This window comes from Anopheles coluzzii, chromosome 2, assembly GCF_943734685.1.
Source record: "Anopheles coluzzii chromosome 2, AcolN3, whole genome shotgun sequence".
In the NCBI taxonomy this organism is placed as follows: domain Eukaryota; kingdom Metazoa; phylum Arthropoda; class Insecta; order Diptera; family Culicidae; genus Anopheles; species Anopheles coluzzii.
Window position 1 is genome coordinate 72,191,973 of NC_064670.1, and position 19,926 is coordinate 72,211,898.

Consider the following 19,926-nt stretch of genomic DNA (forward strand, 5'->3'; position numbering starts at 1 on the left):
CACTGTGCGCACAGCACACCTCATTGTGCGCACTGCACAGCACACTTTGTACTGTGCGAGCACACTTCGCACAGTGCGCGCATTTCGCACTTTTCGCACAGTGCGCGCACTTCGCACTTTTCGCACAGTGTGCGCACTTCGCACTTTTCGCACACTTCGCACAGTGCGGGCACTTTTCGCACACTCCGCACAGTGCGCGCACTTTTCGCACAGAGTGAGCACACTTCATACTGTGCGAGCACACTCCGCACAGTGCGCGCAAGCCTGCGATGCGAATAACAGTTTTCGCGTGAAACCAGCTGTCTGTTTTATTGCACAATCGCAAAGCGGTGGCTCCGAGTACAAGCACAGACACGTCTCATCTCAGCCAAATTCATGAGAAACCTCAACCCACTGGAGCGTCGTTTACCTACGACATTCACAGTTCATAGTTGTTTTAAAGAGACGCGTGCTTGGTGTCAGCCGATTTTTCCTGATAATTTCTCCGGCTACGGACCGCTGTGTTGATATTGTGTTTCGGGGCCTTTAAATTTTTGTCTGGGTGTGTTGTATCCTTGTGTTTGTGTAACGGGTTTTCAATGGTGGTCAAGCGCAGCATTCTGTGCATTCGATTCTCGCAGCAAATGTCTCCGCGCGGTTTCGGTGTGCTCGTGCACCGGCCATCCACACTTGCAAAGAAATATGTTGTTTCTCGCTCTACCCAATGCCTTGGGCCAACGATGATTAAATTGTATCGATTTCAGCAGTGCGCGCGTGTTTCAGCGTTCTGCGCTTTTGCCATGCGTAAAAGGGTGGAAAAGAAGAGCGTGGAATGAAGTGCAGCTCGTGGAATGAAATGGCCCTCAACATAGTTATTTTTGAAGCAATGCGGCCAGCGAGCTGAAAAGTTTGGAGGCCCCTGCTTTAAAGAATTGTATGTCACATGTATGTAGGTGTATGTGAAATCGATGGGGTTTCCAATATTTGCATGGATCTACACATGCTTTCTGTTGGGACCAATAATAGCCATCGTGGGGGGGGGGGCTTGAAGAGGTCAGGTGTCCGCCAAGTTCATCCACTGTTAGACGAACCCGATTGCTGAGTAAATGAACTCTAAGAGAAAAAGCTGACACTGGTCGTGTTTTCGTGGTCTTTGTGTACCTACCACCATGGTACGAAGTGTGCTCGCACAGTGCAAAGTGAAGCAAGTGAAGCTTGCACTGTGCGAAGTGTGCGAAAAGTGCGGAGTGTGCTCGCAATGTGCGAAGTGTGCGAAAAGTCCGGACTGTGCTCGCACTGTGCGGAGTGTGCGAAAAGTGCGCGCACCGTGCGAAAAGTGCGGAGTGCGCGCACAGTGCGTAGAGCGCGCACAGTGCGTAGAGCGCGCACAGTGCGAAATGTGCACCGCACACTGAGATGTGCGTGCTTGTGCGCACAGCACACCCAATTGTGCTCTTTTTCCCAACACTACTGCCAACCTATCTATCGTCGTCTTTGTGATAGACCCTCTCCCCTATCCCTATCAATCTCATTCCGCCAGACCCGCTACCGTTCGAACGATCGTTTTCTCCGATCTCTATCGATTTTCAACAACTCCTACAACTTGTTTGACTTCAATGTCCGAGTGTTACTTAGACTTAGACAGACCATTATTTTTTTAGAATAGCTGTTTGAGTCAATGCACTTTTGAAGTCGTCTCATAATTCGCCTATCTCGGGTCAAAGGTCAGCAACAACAATGACATGGTAGCTGAGTTCCACGCAAGTCGCTATAATGACGAGCTATACGAGATGTACGGCGATCTCACTGTCTTGCAGCGTATCAAGCTCGCCAGGCTCCGGTGGGCTGGCCATGTTGTACGTATGGAAACGGACGACCCAGCTCGTAAAGTCTTTTTAGGCCGTCCACAACGACAAAGAAGGCGTGGTAGGCCCAAATTGAGGTGACAGGATGGCGTGGAGGCGTCCGCTATTAAGGCCGGGATAACGGACTGAAGACGATGGCGCGAGACCGTGAGCGGTTACGAACACTGATGCAGGTCAAGAGCACAAAGCGGTTGTAAAGCCGGATAAGTAAGTAAGTAAGTATTTGAGTCTAACGTAGTCAACAGGAGTTGGAGTCAGAAATTAAATGCCTGACCACAATAACATTGCAGCGGGCATGTCCGGCCGACTCCGACTCCGAACGACTCCGACTCCGAACGACTCCGACTCCGAACAACTCCTACTTCGGACAACTCCGAACGACTCCGGACGACTCCTGATGACTCCGGACTACTCCGGGTGACTTCAGTCGATTCCAGACGATTCCAAACGGCTCCGGATAATGCTGTGCGGACCTACCTTCCGGAATCACATAAAAATAAATGAACAACTATTCATTATTTGTAGCGCTAACTCATGTTTTTATTTATTTTCATCACATTTATAATATAGTAGCTCTACTAACAACATCAATGTGCCGCGTGCAAACGTTACTGTAGTAAAAGGGGTAAAAATAGTATCTTCAATAAAAATACATCATTTTGTGGTCTATGCATACAATTCGTTTCTGCCAGTTTCATTACACATAAACATGGATGCTGAAATGATAATGTTACATATCTACATACGCACACACGCGTACACATACACACAAACACGCGCGTACAAGCTCTGTGTATTCTTTTTATGATTAGTTTGAAATGAAACGGTTATGAAAACCGCCCAGTTAGGTTCATATTCATTTCGGCTCTCAAGATGCATCAGCAGTTGAGCGAACAATTGACTATGAACTTCACTGTAGATGCGTTCACTTGCCAATAGATTTGTTGAAGCTGAGGGTGGCACCTAGTTTCTTGCGTATTCTCGGCGATGACCAGCGCGATGATCGAGTCCCGGTCAACAGCCCGCTGGACGCCTTCAGATCGCTTGTCGAGACACCTTCATCGACGTCATCTGCTTCGGTTTTTATCTCCATTTTCTGAGTAGTGAGTCAATACAATCGATAGAGAGAGAGAGAGAGAGGGAGAGTGAGAGAGAAAGAGAGAGAGAGAAAGAGAGAGAGAGAGACAGAGAGAGAAAGGGTGTTTGTGTTGGTGTTATGCTCTACTACACATACACCAACGTTAATTGCATTACGTACCTGTACGATCAACCGAAGCAATTGATGTTGTGCATCCAGGGCTGTACCAATGTCACGCAGTTTTCGTTTCTGCTTCTCCAACTCAACCGCTACGTAGTCTTCCGTGTTTTCCAGTACATAATCGATACCACCTATATGAATGGCGATATATCATTGCCGGCTACCAGTACAGCGTGATGTCGCGCTGGTAAAGCTAATACGGTACCTTTGTAATCATCCGTGAAAGGATTGCAGAACCACTTACGCAGGACGGAATCGAGGAAGCCAAGTTTACACTTTTTCTCATTCGGATACTCGATCAGCTCCATCTTGTCAACCATCTCGAGCCACATCTGGGGCAGTTTGCGTTCCAGCTCCGTGTGCAGCACCACCTGCATGGCAAGCCGCTTGAGTTGGGCATTGCGGCGAACCGATTCGATGTCACCGACCGCCAAACCGATCAACAGATTCATCAACAGAATCGGCATAAGGATCATGAACAAACCTGCGCGACAAAAATTGCTTTAGCCCGTGTACGTCTGCACACTTGCCTGCGTCGTACACATCACTTACAGAGTATAACAAACGAAGGGAAAGGAAAGGGTAGATCTCCCACGTGGTACGGTTGCACGTACGTGCCGACGAAATCCATCTCACCCAGCATCATCGAAAAGGTCCGCACCAGTGACATAGGAATCGATGAGAAGGACAGATGATTCACTTGAGGCTCAGACACCTGAACGGTTTAAAGGGACGCTTTAATTACAATCGCACGTACCGAATAGCTGCCAACAGTACGTACCTTCGACAGCAGAATGTAAAACGCCAACCCAAATGCGATGATCAAAATACTGAACACAATCAGGACCTTGATAAGCGTTTGAAGGATTTCCAGAAACATGACCACGTATATACCAATCTAAAAACAAACAAACATACAAAACCGGGACAAAGAAGAAGAAAAAAATTAATAACCGTTCCGTTGCTGCTGTCGTGGCGTGTAGAATGGTGAAGGAATGTTTGAAGCTATCGTTTCCTTCGACAAATACCGTCCGAAAGCCATTTGCCTTTATTACATTTTACTTTCACAAACACTTCCTTCGCATGGCTGTGAGCAATACACATACCACTGATTGGTGAGAATGTAGCGAAACACGTCGCAGAAAAACACGCACTTTTGGCAAAACAAGTCTATGAACTGTGTAGGAAAAGTCATACCAGATAGTAGTCTGAATTGATGGCCCATTAGTTTATACATGGTTTTAATAAAACAGATAATTTAATTTTTTTTTTTTCGTTACAAACAGTAGAAACATATAAAACATCTGATCATATCTAGATATTTTGTAGTTGATAACTATAAAAAATATTCATATTCTACAATGGTAATACAGAAAAAACACTGCAAAGCAAATAAATAAATAACTGTCCAATGCATTGATTCAACTGTTGTTCAAAGATCGTTGTTTGGTATAAAATTGGTATAAAGAACGGCCAAAGCTAGCATCAGCTTCTGCACGATACCGTAAATTGGGTGCACCAGGATAATCTATAATAGAGAAAAATGTAAAGAATTTCCCAGACGTATCCTTTTCAGTATCGCTCTTGCTATATAACGATGCTTGACGTCAATGTTTCCAAATCGGTTGCCACGAACGGAACGCTCCTAGCGTACACGTGTTTATGTCATGCTCATTGGTTCTATGTTGCTTTATAGTGATTTCAGTGTAGGTTTGATGTTGGAGCAACTTTAACTGTACGGATTGATTGAAAACATTCCTTTGATGGCACACACTGCTAGTAAGCAGTGGAGCAAATGCACCAAACCTCAAATGTGAAATTGTTGTCAACGATTAAGGAATGAAATTAAGAACCATACATTGAACATGTTTACAGATGGACACCAAACGAAGTGATCTCAAAGTGATTGACGAATAAACGTTTAAAGATACCCCAAAATGGCTTACCTGGTCAAATCGTTGGAGAAACAACAGCAAATTAAACCATGACAGAAAGACAGTTATCGAAGCCGCCGAATAGTTGATACTGAAGCACATCCCACTAGAAAACATGGGCCAAATCATAATCAGTGCCGACGTATACAGTATCCACGAGATGAAGTTGTTCGGCTCGAGTAAGTAGTGCCACTTTTGTTGGTAAACTTGCACCAGCTCACGCAAAGCATTGACGACAATATAGATAATTATACCGATCCCGGAGACAAGCGTCGTGGTTGTGACTTCCATCTGTTCTTCAATCGTAGGTGGTGCTACGGAGGAGCTCACATTAGCCACGGTACCCAAATTGTATCCCTTCGAACGGGCTATTGTTGAGCGGAGTGCCAGTATATGTTGCCCACTGTCCACCGGTGTACCTGCTGCTTGTGTGTGCTGCAAAGCATGTGAGATGAATTTTTAATAAGTCTTAAAACGCAGCCTTCCTCGAAACTGGCTCAGTTTCTCAGTTTCCGTTTCCCGGTTTCTTACATTTCCATCCGTATGTCCGATAGGAGTAGCGTTGCGCATCAGCTGGGACGTGAACAGTGTCACGAAAAACAAAAACACACTGTAGAACAGCAAGTTGGCTAGGTGAAAGTATTTGCCGTAGGAGTTCCACTTCATTTGCAAGTACTTTTGACTGAGGGGATGGGCCAGCAGCTCCACACGACCGTGTGCCACCATGGCCTGGCGAGCGGTGGCGTGAAAATTGCGGCAGACGCAAGAAGATCGTCATGCGGCAAGGTAATATCAACAGGAAGTGCCGTGAATAAAAGATTAATTAAATTACTTCAAGCACGAACTGAGGAGGTTTTGAAAGCCACCAATATTACGGAGACACTGACTGTGCAAACAGCAAACACGAACAATGCACTACAAATAAGGGCACGTAAGCTGTAAGAAGCTGGACGGAACGTTCAAGGTGGATAAACTAGAACGGTAGTTCGTTGCAGACAAAACCCTGTGCAAAGGTTAATGCCGGTGTCATCGTATCTCAAAAGTTTGATACACTTCGGTTTTACTATGATCGCGTTTCCCTTACCTTAAATAGATCGGATGATCTGGAATTTAGGTCGATGAGTAGGAACGTGTCTTTATCTTGAAACAATGTTCTTTTCCTTGCAAATATTTGCTCTAAATTAATGATTTGTTATTTTATACATGATAATTGAATGGTGTATTTGTAAAAATTTCATGTATTTTTTACGTTATTATGTTTTATGTTTTGGAATGTTCCTACTTATCGTCAAATTTGAACTTTTACGAGTGACATTTTGAATAAATTCATAGCACACATAAAAACATCTAAACAAAACATGTTGCCATTTGTTAACACTTTAAGCGCCGTGTCATATAAATTCGCATGACGGTTTGGCTCACCGTTCAGCTTGGCATCTGACGCTCAGTGATTCTCTTAAGAACGAATGAAGTAGGAAAGAGAGAACGAGAACGACAAGTACTACGCCGCTTATCGCAATGAAACAAAAGAGTGATAACAATGGCACAAGAAACTGTCGCTCTCATCGCTCTCTTGCCATGCGCTACGTGCTCACTCAAAAACTGTGACGTCAGGCCGGCGGTCAAAGTGTTAATAGCATGAGCTATCCGTTGTTGCAGAAATTTAAAATAAAACATATAAAGCATTTCATGGAACCTTAAAGCACACTAAAAAAATAGCAAAAATCCCTTACCGAAGATTTTAGATTAGTTTTGCCACAAAACTAAAACCCTCTTTAATACTGGCCTTGATACACATACAGGTACGACATACATTCATTACCTTTAAGCGAAAAATAACTCACATTAACAACATGCAAAGGTTGTGGGCGCCATTTGGGATCGTTCAAAGTTTTCCGCATTTCGGCAATGCCCTCTTGCGACTTTTGGTACGCGTGAAATGAATATTTGATCTAAAGTAAATTAAATAAAAATGAACAAATCATATACTCTCAATTTACCGAGCGACAAATAACACACTCCTGCTTATTCCGAACAACATAACGATTTGTAGTTTAGGCTAAAGAAGTAAAGAACTGTTAATCATTCCAAGCTTCGTACACATTTTCAACGCATAATGCTTCTTTTTTTCTTCACACATTAGTGTCATTCAAAGCGATCATGACGTTACAACGATAAACGCATGCAAAATGCATACAGTCAGCAAGGCAGACGAAACAGCCGAGGATGATTGAGCGGGACCGGCTGACAAATGGTGCGTAATTGCTACCTTCGCTGTGCCATGCAACACAAAGCGTTCGCTGTGCTGCCGATTCCGAAGTTGATGCCATGTGACAAGCTAGCCATGCCAATGAGGGCAAGCATAATGGTATAATGACTGAAATTTTGCAAAATATCATGCAGATCCTGATCCAGGCAAACCATGCAAAAGCACAGCGTGCCAAGGTTAGTAGCCGCTTACATTCAACGCGGGAAGCGGAATCGGTTTCGATATCTGGACGGCTTCTCCGGTGCGAGCGTCCATTTGCGCGTACAGTGCTGGACACTGCAGACAGCTAAACGAGTATCGAATCTGTTTGTGGGAAGGGTTTTATTAGAACGCTTGCAACACAGCTGGTAGCACTTTATTTAGACCATTTCCCGTGTGCCCGTGCCCGTGAGCCACGTGCGGAAGAGTGTTTGCTGAAAAGAAATTAATTAACCGACTGGAGTTGGTCGTATCGTACTTACGTAGAAGCTTTTCGAGTCCTTCTTGCAGTTAGCCTTGGTGATGCAATTGTCCTGTACGGCTTCAAAAACACGCGGCATCGAAGCGATCAGTGCGAGCGTTACGCACGGATGTTTGTCCGATTTGAGTGCCATCACCTCGCTGGAGCGCTCCTCGTGAGTTGCCATAGCCAGGGCCGCTTCGGGATACTTGTAATAAATCGCATAATCGATAGCGCTCATGTCCATGTAATTGTGTAGCAGTTTACAGCCAAGACTTAGCAGTAGTATCACCGCATTTGGTTTATTCTCCATCGTCGCCAAATGCAGCGCTGTATTCTAAGTAGAATAGTGAGAATCGAGATCAACTTTCATCTTGGGTAGGCGTGAACGCCTTGCATATATCAAATTTTGAATCTCGTGAATTGCATATATCGATTGCGTTTAACCACACCAAACATTAAGCTAACATGTAAGGGTATGCCTAAACCCGTCATCTTCGCATACCCATCCTACTTACCCCATCTTTGTCGACCTGATCCAACAGGTGCGAATGGACGGAATGCAGCAGCTCGATCGTCTGCCTGTAACCAGACATTGCAGCCAGATGAAGTGGATTGCGTCCATTGTGGTCTCGGTGTAGCAGTGCTCCTCGATTCAGCAAAAGCTGAACGACCCTTGTGTGACCCTGCTGCGACGCAATATGCAACGGGGTGAGTCCTTCGCCATCGCTTTCGTTGATGATAAACGTCCCCTTTTCGGAGTCGAGCAGCTGGCGTACGGTGTTGTATCGTCCGTAGCGCGCTGCAAAGTGCAGTGGGCTCTCGTTGTTATTGTTCTTAAGATTAATGCACGCTCCTAGCCGGATCAGGTTCTCCAGCGATCGTATGTGGCCTTCGCGGCTAGCGTAGTGCAGCGGCGAACAACCGGCGTCGTCCTTCTCGTTCAGCAGCTGCAACAGATAAATCTCGGACTGTGTGCGACAAACCTCTTTCGCAAACTCGTCCAAACACCCACCGTTCATAATGACCAAATGTAGAACGTTCCGGGAGTTGGCGTCCTTTAGGCTAATGTTTGCGCCCAGCCTAATCAAGGCCATCACGGTGCGCCAGCCACCGCGTGACGAGGACAGCAGCAAGGGTGAGCGCTTCTCCTTATCCATCGCATTGATATCGGCACCCTCCTTCACCAGATACTCGACAATTTCCGGATGGTCAAACATGGCGGCACAGTGTAACGGAGTCATCTTCTGGATGTCGGTGCAGTTCAAACTGATACGCTTCTCGAGTGGTTGCATACGAAACATGAGCTTCACTATCTCGATCGCCCCTTGGGCAGCCGCCAGATGAACCGGCGTTGAGAGGTCGTGCTGTTGCGTCGAAATTTTTGCACCAGATTTAAGACACAGCTCCACCGCCTTAATGTCGCCCCCGTGCACGGCCGAATGTAGCGGCACGTTGCCTTCCGAGTCGTAGAAGGAAATCATCTCCTCCCTGGTACAACCCTTCGATTCACCCCACTGGAAGAAGACCTCCATCGTTTTGGAGCTGGCGTTTTTAGCGGCCTCGTGTATTGGGTAGTATCCGTTGTTGCAGGGTTTCCTTGGACACGCTCCAAACTCGGATATCTACATGCGTAAATGTCATCAAGCAGAAAGGCAATACGTTTAAGGTGCAATAATTACAACCTTTGCAACAAGAACACGAGAGCTCTTACCAATATTCTAGCACACTCTTCGTTGTCGTAAATGGCCGCCAAATGCAAGGCCGTTCTGCCGTGTTCGCCGCCCTGCTGTATGTCGATTACTTCTCGATATTTACCCATCACCTGCAGAGCGTGCACTTTGTTCTGCTCAGTAGCAAGATGCACTGGAGCGAGCTTCTTTTCGTTCAGCACATTCGTTGCCACCGGACTGTCGAGTATTAGGCAATGGGATAGTGGATCACGATTTAGATGTAATTGTTTTAATCATAATTAAGTTGGCCTGATTGAACTTGATGAAGCTTAAACTTGTTGTATGGCAAAACTTGCCTTAATAATTAAATTGGTACTTTACTATTTCTTGGTACTTTACTAAGGGATTTGACTTGAAGAAACTATAAAATTACGACCATTAATGAAAATTAATCCAGGCTCCGGTGGGCTGGCCATGTTGTACGCATGGAAACGGACGACCCAGCCCGTAAAGTCTTTTTAGGCCGTCCACAAGGACAGAGGAGGCGTGGTAGGCCCAAATTGAGGTGGCAAGATGGCGTGGAGGCGTCCGCCATTAAGGCCGGGATAACGGACTGGCAGACGAAGGCGCGAGACCGTGAGCGGTTTCGGACACTCCTGAGGCAGGCCAAGACCGCAAAGCGGTTGTAGCGCCGGATAAGTAAGTAAGTAATGAAAATTAAGACATTTTCTTTGTCGTAATTCTCGGAAAAGGGGATGACTTCAAGATGTTTTTTTAAGTCTTATACCATTAAATCAAAACGAATACAAAATATATAAACTTACAAAGCATAGGATCATAAATATACTAGAAAAACTATAGTAATTATGAATGATATTCAAAAATTGCAAAGCATCGATATGATTTCCTACATATTCATATTTAAGGTAATGAAGTTTTAGCCTTCCCACGCATTCAGTGTCGAAATATGGCTTAGGTTGAGGAGCGTTGGCTTTGGCTAGCATAATAACATAGTTGCAAATTGCATAGCTCAATTGCAAAGATTTCACTCCTATGATTAATACTTCAATAAATAATAAGTTAATATAATAAGGTAGTCGACGCCATCGTTTACATCTAATTTAGTGCAACAACCATTTTCGGACATAAAGGTAAATATACCAATATTAAATATATGTTTAAATTATTGTCATAAATCAAACGAAAATAAGCAGACAAATTGAATAATCAACAAATTCCCGAATCCTAACAAATGCCTAAGTGAATAGATGGATTAAGTTCACTTAGGGTAAACGTACCTATAGTGGTGCTAGTACCAATAGTAGTGCTATTGCACTAAAATGCGTCTCATACGAAAAATTAACAGTAATTAAGATATTTATGATAGTGTGACATGTTCTCTGTCCTTTTACAAAGGGTTTAAAAGTTAAATGGGCCATTCCATAACATAGTGACCGAAAAATCCATTATTTTGTAAATTGTGTCAACATTTTTCCAAAATCCTTAGGATTTCATAACGAAACTCATATCATTGTTAACGTTCTGCATGACCACAAAACAACGCAATTATTAATTTTTCAACATAATTGTTAACAAATGATATTGTTTATTATAATTTATTGCCTTTTGACCAAATTTACGTGATTTTAAGTGTTTTTTACGATAGTGCCATTATAGGTACGCAAAATAGGCATGTTCCTATAGTGGTCTTAGTTATAAAATCAATAAAAACTGGAAATTTTAGATTTAGATTTTAGATGTGGGTTGACGACAGGTACTGTATGACGTACTTAAGTCAATATTTTAATTAACCAAATTCATACATTTTTCACGATCAAATTATTTAAGAAATAGAAATAATGACAGTGATCCTTGCTATTCATACGAAAACAGCTTCAAAATTAAGCTCCATTGATAGTATACACTGTTTTGAAGCATATTTGTTTACCACCACTATAGGAACACAATACGACGACTATAGGAACCATACCACCATTATAGATACAACGAAGCAGTCACAAAAATATGTTTTTTTTCGAAAATTTGATGTGTTTCATGGTAAAAATGGTTGTGATTGCAAAGATAAACATATTCCAATTGCTATTTGTTAAAATATTCATGAATTTACCTTCACGACACTTTAAATCCATTAAAACACATCGGTACCACTACAAATTGCACCACTATTGGTACATTTACCATATAGAAAAAGTAATTTTAATTTTTATCAAATTTTCTGTAAGAGCAATATGTTCGAATAAACAAAAGGACTGAACGAATCTGATAAAATATCCATTAAGAAGATTTAGATAATTTAATTATTGTTTTTAAATCATAAGTAAATAATAGTTCCATAGTTATTGTACATTAATGTTTGAATGAGCTGTGCAATTTCCATGCACTTTTAAATACAATTTAGAAATGTAATGCTGGTATACGAAAACAAACCAACCGACGGGTTTAAGAGATGCGTCCTAAACGACAAACTTTCAACCGAAACTTTTAATTTCATAACAAAACAATGCACCGCTCATTTCAAAAGCCAGAACGCGCTCTTATCGCTCCAAACGTGTGCAAGCAGCTGAAAGATTAAGCATAGCTTTATTATATACTTACATTTTCAACAGAAATTCCAGCGCATCCAACGAATCGTTTTCGACTGCCGTATGAAGCGGTGTGTTTCCAACCATGTCCTGTGCATTCAAGTTTCCGCCTTGGCCGTGTATGAAGGTAAGGATGTTAACTCGATTCCGTGCAGCCGCCTGATGGGCAGCCGTGCGTCCCTTGCTATCCTTCACCGAAAGTCGGTTATTGTCCCCTTCATACAGGCGTATGAATTCCTCTAGATTACCGGCTTCTGCCGCCTGTTCAAAGTTTCGTAGAAATATTATTTAGAAAGCATTCCACTCTCTGGTATCAACTCCACTCTCCACTCTCTTGTGTGGTACCCAATTTGATTTAATATTACACAATTACGAGATTTATGCACAATATTTAACAATTATTGTTTTGTGTGTTGATACAATGAAGCTGCATCTTAAATACTAATGGAACTTAGTTGACAGTAATCAACTTGTATTGTTTCAAAGAAACAACTGCATCCAGCAATCAAATTTTAATTGAATAAACAGAGCTAAATCTGTTGAATTTGCCACAAAACTTTCTTTAACTTCACCAACGTTACCATACATCTAACCCACAGCATACTACCCTTTCAACACATAAAATATAAATAAGTCTTATCGCTTCAATGGACTGACCCTCAGAAAGGAAAACGAACTGCGCAAGGTGTTTTTCATTGTATCAATCCAGCAAAGTTTCACCCTCGGTGTTTCGGTGTACGGTGCAGTTTTGTGCTTCTTTTCGTATTTTTCACCCATGCTTCACTTGTTCGATCACATCGACTAAACAACCAAAATGGTTCAACCGACGTTCATCAACTGAGCTATTCAATAGTTGCGTTCTATGTATCACTCGAACGAATAAACTAACATTATATGGATGACATCTTTCATGTGTTAATGATAAAAGTAGATGTCACTTCGCGTTTGCTGTGTTGCGATAAAGCTACCTTCCACCCAATGCCTTTTCGGGAGAAAGTATAACCCTTTCCAGAATACATTTTATTGAATGTTTACTTTGTCCAAGGAATGCCCACCATTGGTAACAAAGCAACGCATTATCTAACTGTTCGTGTGTCCGTAGATATGCCAAACCTATCGCTATGTTGTACGCTGCTGTCATCGGTGGAAATGCTCGGCGATTTAATTCCCAAATCGAACCAGGCGTGAAGTGATGCGTGCCTATCGGTAGGATCGCCAATGCAAACACGACAGTCAGATGGTCGGATGAGTCGCGTATTGATTGTATGATAATTGAACTGTATTGAGTGATAAGCACGGAAAGTCAATCGATTTCACCATGAAGCATTGAAAGCAAAACAACCGTTATGAAACGAATCAACCTGGTGCGGAACATTTCTACCAGTAATTTCAACCAAATCTTCAAATCAAAGACGTTGTTTACGTTCCGCTTGACGAGCATAAGAAATTACGTCGTACCAGGCGTCTCCATTGCAACCACGGTATACACTCACATGGTACGATGAGTTAGTTAACTTTTCATTCGTATGATTTTACAAATAAAAGTGCATGTGTAGTCAAAAGCTGCATTTAATTTATATCTGCTTTGCTAAACTACACAAACAACCAATACCATTCGATAGTAACCTGCAATACTTCCTCCGCATTAATGCGTGCGCTTCCTTGAAGGCGCAGTACTCGGCTCCAGTTGACGGGTATTTTCAGTGGTGTTGCGATCGTGAACCCGTTCCGTTGTGCACAGTTGCGCCACATATGTCGTAGAGATTTGCGTGTATACATAGCAACAGATAACATCAGATTAGCTGCACTTGAAGTGTAGTATAGGATGATGGGTTCAATTACTCGCTGAAACCTACAGTGATTCCGGTGAGCACTTGAACAAGGATACACTGAAGCACTAGAGCTCTAAGTAAGCTGTGTTGATCGATGAAGGATTTTTTAGATCACAGCTCCACAAACAGACGACATTAATATTCGTAAATCTGGAATAAATTGGCACTGGGTATAATGGTACTGTTGAGATCGAGCTCCACGCGTGTTCAAACAAAACTCTGTTTAATGTTTTAAGTAACTTTTCGTTGTACTGCGTTACTGTTGTACTTCGTTGATTTGTGAAACATCTTATGTTACTTATGTAAGCTTAAAGTATGTTTTGTTTTAAAGTATTATGTTTATCTAAGTTTTGACACTGAGTAACTATTCTTAAAAGTACTACGAAGATTAGAGTCACAAAAGGCTAACACAATTTCACCGAATTAAGTTAGTCGTAGGTAAGAGATAAGGCCGTGTAAATACGGTTTGTTTGCCGGATAGACTATCGCACCGCCTCTAGTTAAGTACTTATTACCGCTGCTATTTTAACTTTACGCCAATTATTGAGGTTTTGTATTCTCTTGAAAGCCGTAATCAACTTACTGCTATTGCTATAAATCGTAAGCGACCACTATGTTACATGTTTGGTAATTGATCTATCATCTATTTGGTATACCTACGAACAAAGTTGTAACTTAACATCGCCAAATTTCCTGTATCCGTCAATCTAATTCATCAAGCTCAATTAACGAATTGTCATTTACTATACGAAGCTGCGCTCGAACTTTCCGGATAGTGACAATTAATTAAATCAATTTAAAAAGTCAGAATTAAAAGTTAGGTTCACATTATCAAAGTTTCAATAATAGTTGATAAAAAAAAACTGATAAGACTAGCAAAGATTTTTTTAGGAAAATGTTTTAAATGAAAAGACTAGCAAATATTTTTTAAGGAAAATGTTTTAAACACTTTGAAACTATTTATTATGTTTAGAAGTAAATTGTACAGTTCCTTTATTTACACTCAACTATATAAAATAAAAAAAATAAATTATGTTGAAATAGTCATGAAATTCCAAAGGATATGAAATATAAAACATTAAAAAGTATAAAAATTTAAAAATGAAAATAAAATGATAAATTGTAAAAAAGGACTATACATTATTACATTTCATGAAATTCATTTTACTTCGAAATTTTCTAAAACACATAACTTCCTGAATTGTACTTCCTGCATTCAAAATTATTGATTCGTAGTATTATTCGTAGCATTAACGCAAAGATAAACGCACTTTTTATTTATTCCGTATATCAGCTTGTAGGGATTATGGATGGGAGTCGTAAAAGCTGATCGCATGTGAAAAACTGCTAATCTTTATTGCCCCATTTCGGTTGATTTTAGCTGGTTCATTTCAGTACAAAGCACGAAGTTTATTACTTTCATTTCAAACACAGGACATATATCACAACATAACACTTCCATTGAAAATGTTGATATTTGCCACTACTGCCACACTGAATAAGATGTGCGATGGTTTGATCCTTTAAGTAATAAACCGTTACACACGAATGGTTCCGAATTTTCACTTCCTTATCAAACACATCGGCTAAGATCGCGGACAACACTAGACTGAGGCCACACCACCCAGCGAATAGGTGTTTTATAGGACCGGACGTCTTTCCATAAGGATTACCAAGGATGCTGAGAGAGCCAAGTAAACAGAGAGCGAGCAATAAGGGCTACCTCCGTACATCCATTCAAAAAAAAGTAACAGCTTTGTAAAAGCACGAGAAACGAATGAAGCTCGAGAGTAAAACCCTCTTTGCTATCAATCAAAGAGTGTCCTTTGCCATTGCTTGTGGTTAAAATCGGAGAGCTCTGATGATGCACCTGAAACGTTCGTACCAACGAACGCTGCACGAAGTATCGTAGGTAGATCGTACGAAATGATTCCTAGGTATAGAATCAACCATTCGGAAACATTGGAATGGCATTGAATCGTTTCACTGCGGGAAAGCCATCAGAACAGATATGGTATAAAATTAAATTTCGAAAGGGGAAAAGTAAAAAGTACTCCACTTTAGTCCCGGAGGAAGTGGACTGTCTAGCACGCGTGATACATTTTTTAAATTTACTTCTGGGAATATACTGACCCTACTCAACGGTAAGGACCTTATGTAAAGCATTTTAAGCAATCAGTTATATGACATGCATCCATTAGCTTCACGCGATCGGTTGAAGTTTGAACAAGTTTGGGGAACACAGGGGAACACGATTAAAAATGAAACATGTTCAATTTGACCTTTACATAAAACTGAGGCAAATGGATTACTATAATTTAAATGTGCGCCGGTTACAGTGTACCGTGATTCATTTATGCAGACAAAATATGTAACGATACGCAACCATTGGAAATGGGAGTTGTTGCTTGAGTACATTTAGCAAAGCGTTTTAACATCTTACTCACCCTTAGAATCCGGTATGGACTATCGCTAAGTAAGCATACTTCGGCCTCCGCCGGCTGTGTTAGGATGGCTTGCAGTTCGTTATTATCGTGTGCATTGATTTGATTCACCTTTGTGTTTTGAATACCATGGCCAGTTGGAAGCTTCAGCCGGGATAGAAGCCAATTCTGGAAGATGTTTTGATGCGTTATAAAATTTCGCTGTTCATTGGCAATGTTTCCGCTTGCTAATGCTTCACCTTGAAGGCTTGAGTTTGTTGAAGATCTTCTTCTTCGTGGTTGACTTCGCATGTTGGATGATTGTGATCCGTATCCGATCGAACTGATCTAGGACTATGAATTAAGTACAGCGGAGTAGGCATCGTTTATTGAAGTGAGCAATGCTCTTACGCATCATACAAAACTTTTAACATTTGACAATTAGCTGTGGTAGGTAAAATGTTTACAAAAATAGCAGTTATTCCATTGATTAAATATGTCCGAATATTCGCAGACATGAGATGTACTGTTTTATTGTTTCAATAATGATAGCGAAATAGTATTGTTAGAGGGTGTACAGTCAGCATGTTGTTAGTATCTACATTTTTGTTTAACTTTTCGGAACGAGGCAAAAACATCTCTATAAAAAATCGAGTTTCTCCTGAATTCAAAGATTCTCCGACTGATACTTCAAAATATTACAATTTCCTTAACGCCTTTTCGTCCCCTCAACACTATACATCTGTATGAAAGCAATTAAAGATGTCCTTTATTTCGTAGAAAAAATTGATTCGTTAAAAGGACATTACACTACAGATGGATGGATAAGTATTTGTCCATTTGTATAATTTGCAGCATAAAAATTCATTTAAAATGATTGCCAATTTGGTTCAATCTTGGAAATATATGTGCATGAGTTTGATAGCTGTTAGTTTATTAGATTACAAAATATATATACGATTTTAAGTGAGGCTACTGCTGTAGCAAAACATTAGTACAAACTTTTTCGTGTGCTGATAAATCACTCAATTTTGATGGGAACAATACTGTTCAAACCAAACAGCGGTTGAATTGATAAGCACCGTAGGGACACTATCACTTTCAAACAATAAGTATTAGTTTTGTTAGTTTAAACGTTGCCGTAGCGGCACAATCGAAGCACAAAACTGTGGACACCTGAAAGAGGTGTTTACTACTTTTCTGGAAACCCCAGAAAAGTAAGAATTATCGGTTTGATATCCATAAAATTGGATGGATCGAGATTACAGAAGCAGATGCGATATCTAAGAAACATGTGTGCCGTATGATTTACATAAAAATGGATATGAGAAAGCTTTGCGCATAGTGGCTGCCACGTGAGATCACAATTCATCAAAAAACCGTGTCACAAGTTATTGAATATGATTGTTGCCCCATCCACCGTGCGCTTCAGATCTTGCCTTAGGGACTATTCTCTATTTGTAGACCTAGAATTTTTTTTGCTGAAAAGAAATTTAGGACCAATGATGAGGACATTGCTGAAAAAAGGCCTATTTCGAGCCGAAAAGACTTTTTTTTTAAATGGTATCAAAGTTATAAAAAATCACTATAAACGCTGAAATGCCTTCGAAGCCAATTTATCCAACCTCCAAGTAATTCAAATAGAAAAAGAGTGATAAAGTAAAGTTAACAATTGTTTGTACCAGAAATCTTCATACGCTTTTATGACACATAATTTTACAATCAGATAACCTAAATTTAACTGATATCATATCAGATGCATGCATGGTTTGATTTTTTTACTAGTCCCTGATGAGACCAGCAATTAAGCTATTTACTTTACAGGTCCACCTTTTTGTAGCGATACATCGATATTTTATAACTGTGGCTCATCTCGAACTTAATAATTGTATCTCAAATAACTATTTTTCATTACTTTATTCATGAAAATTTTCACTCAAATATTTCAACATTACTTTAAAGCAATTCGCAATTTCATGGTCAAGTTGAACACGAATGTACATATTCACCATGGCATTACTGGACGCAATTATGTGAATTTTTTTTGTGATTCAAATTAATTGGTGTTTTATTGCGGTTAGTAATTAATACCACACACGTCACGCTAACTACATATGTCAATCCTTCGTAAGGAATTGCTGAAACGTACTGCTCAATTAGTATGATTCTGTTTTGCGTTTAAGTTGAATCCTTTGTGTAGAGAGGCTTTCATTGCAATATTAAAAGTACACAATTTGTTCCATGAAACCGTAATATTTTGTAAATCAATTTTAACACACTTTTTCAACCTTATTTCAACTACATATTATCACCAAACGCATTAATACAGGATCTTTTTTATACGAAGTAACGGCCACGGGCGTAATTGGTTAAGAAAATTGAATTTCAAACAGGAATGTAACTCATTTATAACGACACAACACTTTAATAACGATTGGATTTAACGATCACCAGTGTAGGAACACTGTAACACCAAACAGCAATTAAACTCGACATCTTTTCACATAATCCTTGTGTTCTGATCCATCGATGTCCATCGTACTAATCACAATCACATGTAACTTGACAACACTTTACAACACAAAGCTGCAGTATATTTACAGCAAAGTATTATACTCTGGTTGCTCCAAGTTGATACGATATCATCCATGCACTCCTCTCACACGTTCGGCTTGTCCAACGGCTGACGGAATACTGTTGCAACAGCACCGGAACGAGTTAAATTAAGCAAATGATTAGAGCAAGGCGAGAAAGTGCCAGTCTTCTGCAATAATCCACACAGGGGACAGGAAACAGTTGGCTCGGTATGTGTGCGTAGCAATGTGGGGAAAACAAAACTAGTGGAAACCCCTCCTCTTTCGAGGGTGGGTCGAATGGTGGCCATTCTTTGGAGGGCAAACATACAGCGATGAAAATGTGGTACAGCGTGGTTAAAGCTCCATACTGACGTACCCTCCCATTCGCACGTTGTACTCTGTGCTGACGTGTTTAGGTTAACATTTCACAGCCCAGATACTGTTGATTCCTCCGTGGCTGGGGAGAGTCACGCGGAGGAATAGTCATGGAAGATAAACCATACGCGTCGCAAAGAAAACATCATTTAGCGCCTGCTGCTACAAAATCGTTTTGCTGTCTATATTCCTCGCCAAGTTGGATGACTGGGTTAGATGAAGTACATAGATTAATGATTGCGATAAGAGTGCGATCTTTGGAATCCCAACGAACGCCTTGAATTCACCATCGAAACCATCGTATCGTATGATTAGTGATTTTGCTGAAGTAAGGTTTCCTTCTAACGAGCTACATGAAAACAGCTGTTGACGTTATCACTTGCAGGACATTCAAGAGAATGAGTTGAATTTCAACACAAACCATGAAGCTGTCGTTAATTTTGTTTATTGAGACGGAAAGGGTGAAATTATTTATAACACTCAATAAATGACCCATCCTTCTATGATAAAACCTGAAGCTTTTTTGTATTTTAATTGCTTTGAAATAAAAGGAAAAAATGAAACGTCATCAACCATTTTAGCATCATGCAATCGACCGAAATCAGCCTGATTCACGAACGGTCCACTTGCGCATCGATACCGCACGAAGAGTTTCGCGCCAATTGTATCCATTTATCAAAGTAACATTTCACTGTCTATT

The 19,926-nt window shown here is 40.9% G+C and overlaps 1 protein-coding gene across 3 annotated transcripts; it reads right to left on the reverse strand.

The window, feature by feature from the left end:
• Positions 1 to 2,348: 2,348 nt before the first annotated feature.
• Positions 2,349 to 19,027, reverse strand: LOC120950847 (transient receptor potential cation channel subfamily A member 1). 3 transcript variants are annotated; one of them, XM_040369204.2, is made up of 15 exons: positions 18,877 to 19,027; positions 16,536 to 16,720; positions 16,300 to 16,464; positions 12,034 to 12,281; positions 9,459 to 9,654; positions 8,263 to 9,369; positions 7,767 to 8,081; positions 7,498 to 7,608; positions 5,568 to 5,765; positions 5,049 to 5,471; positions 3,884 to 4,000; positions 3,655 to 3,817; positions 3,308 to 3,586; positions 3,103 to 3,233; positions 2,349 to 2,940 (listed from the first exon to the last, which is right to left on the reverse strand). In XM_040369204.2, the coding sequence occupies exons 2-15, from the start codon at positions 16,656 to 16,658 to the stop codon at positions 2,770 to 2,772; spliced, it is 3,747 nt and encodes a 1,248-aa protein (XP_040225138.2). In that variant the 5' UTR covers positions 16,659 to 16,720; positions 18,877 to 19,027; the 3' UTR covers positions 2,349 to 2,769. The 3 variants fall into 3 exon arrangements, with proteins under 3 accessions (XP_040225138.2, XP_049461730.1, XP_049461729.1); XM_049605772.1 differs by lacking the exon at positions 7,498 to 7,608 and adding an exon at positions 6,881 to 6,988 and having other exon boundaries at positions 2,350 to 2,940; positions 18,877 to 19,026; XM_049605773.1 differs by lacking the exons at positions 16,300 to 16,464; positions 16,536 to 16,720; positions 18,877 to 19,027 and adding exons at positions 13,647 to 14,002; positions 15,270 to 15,449.
• Between the last annotated feature and the right edge of the window lie 899 nt (positions 19,028 to 19,926).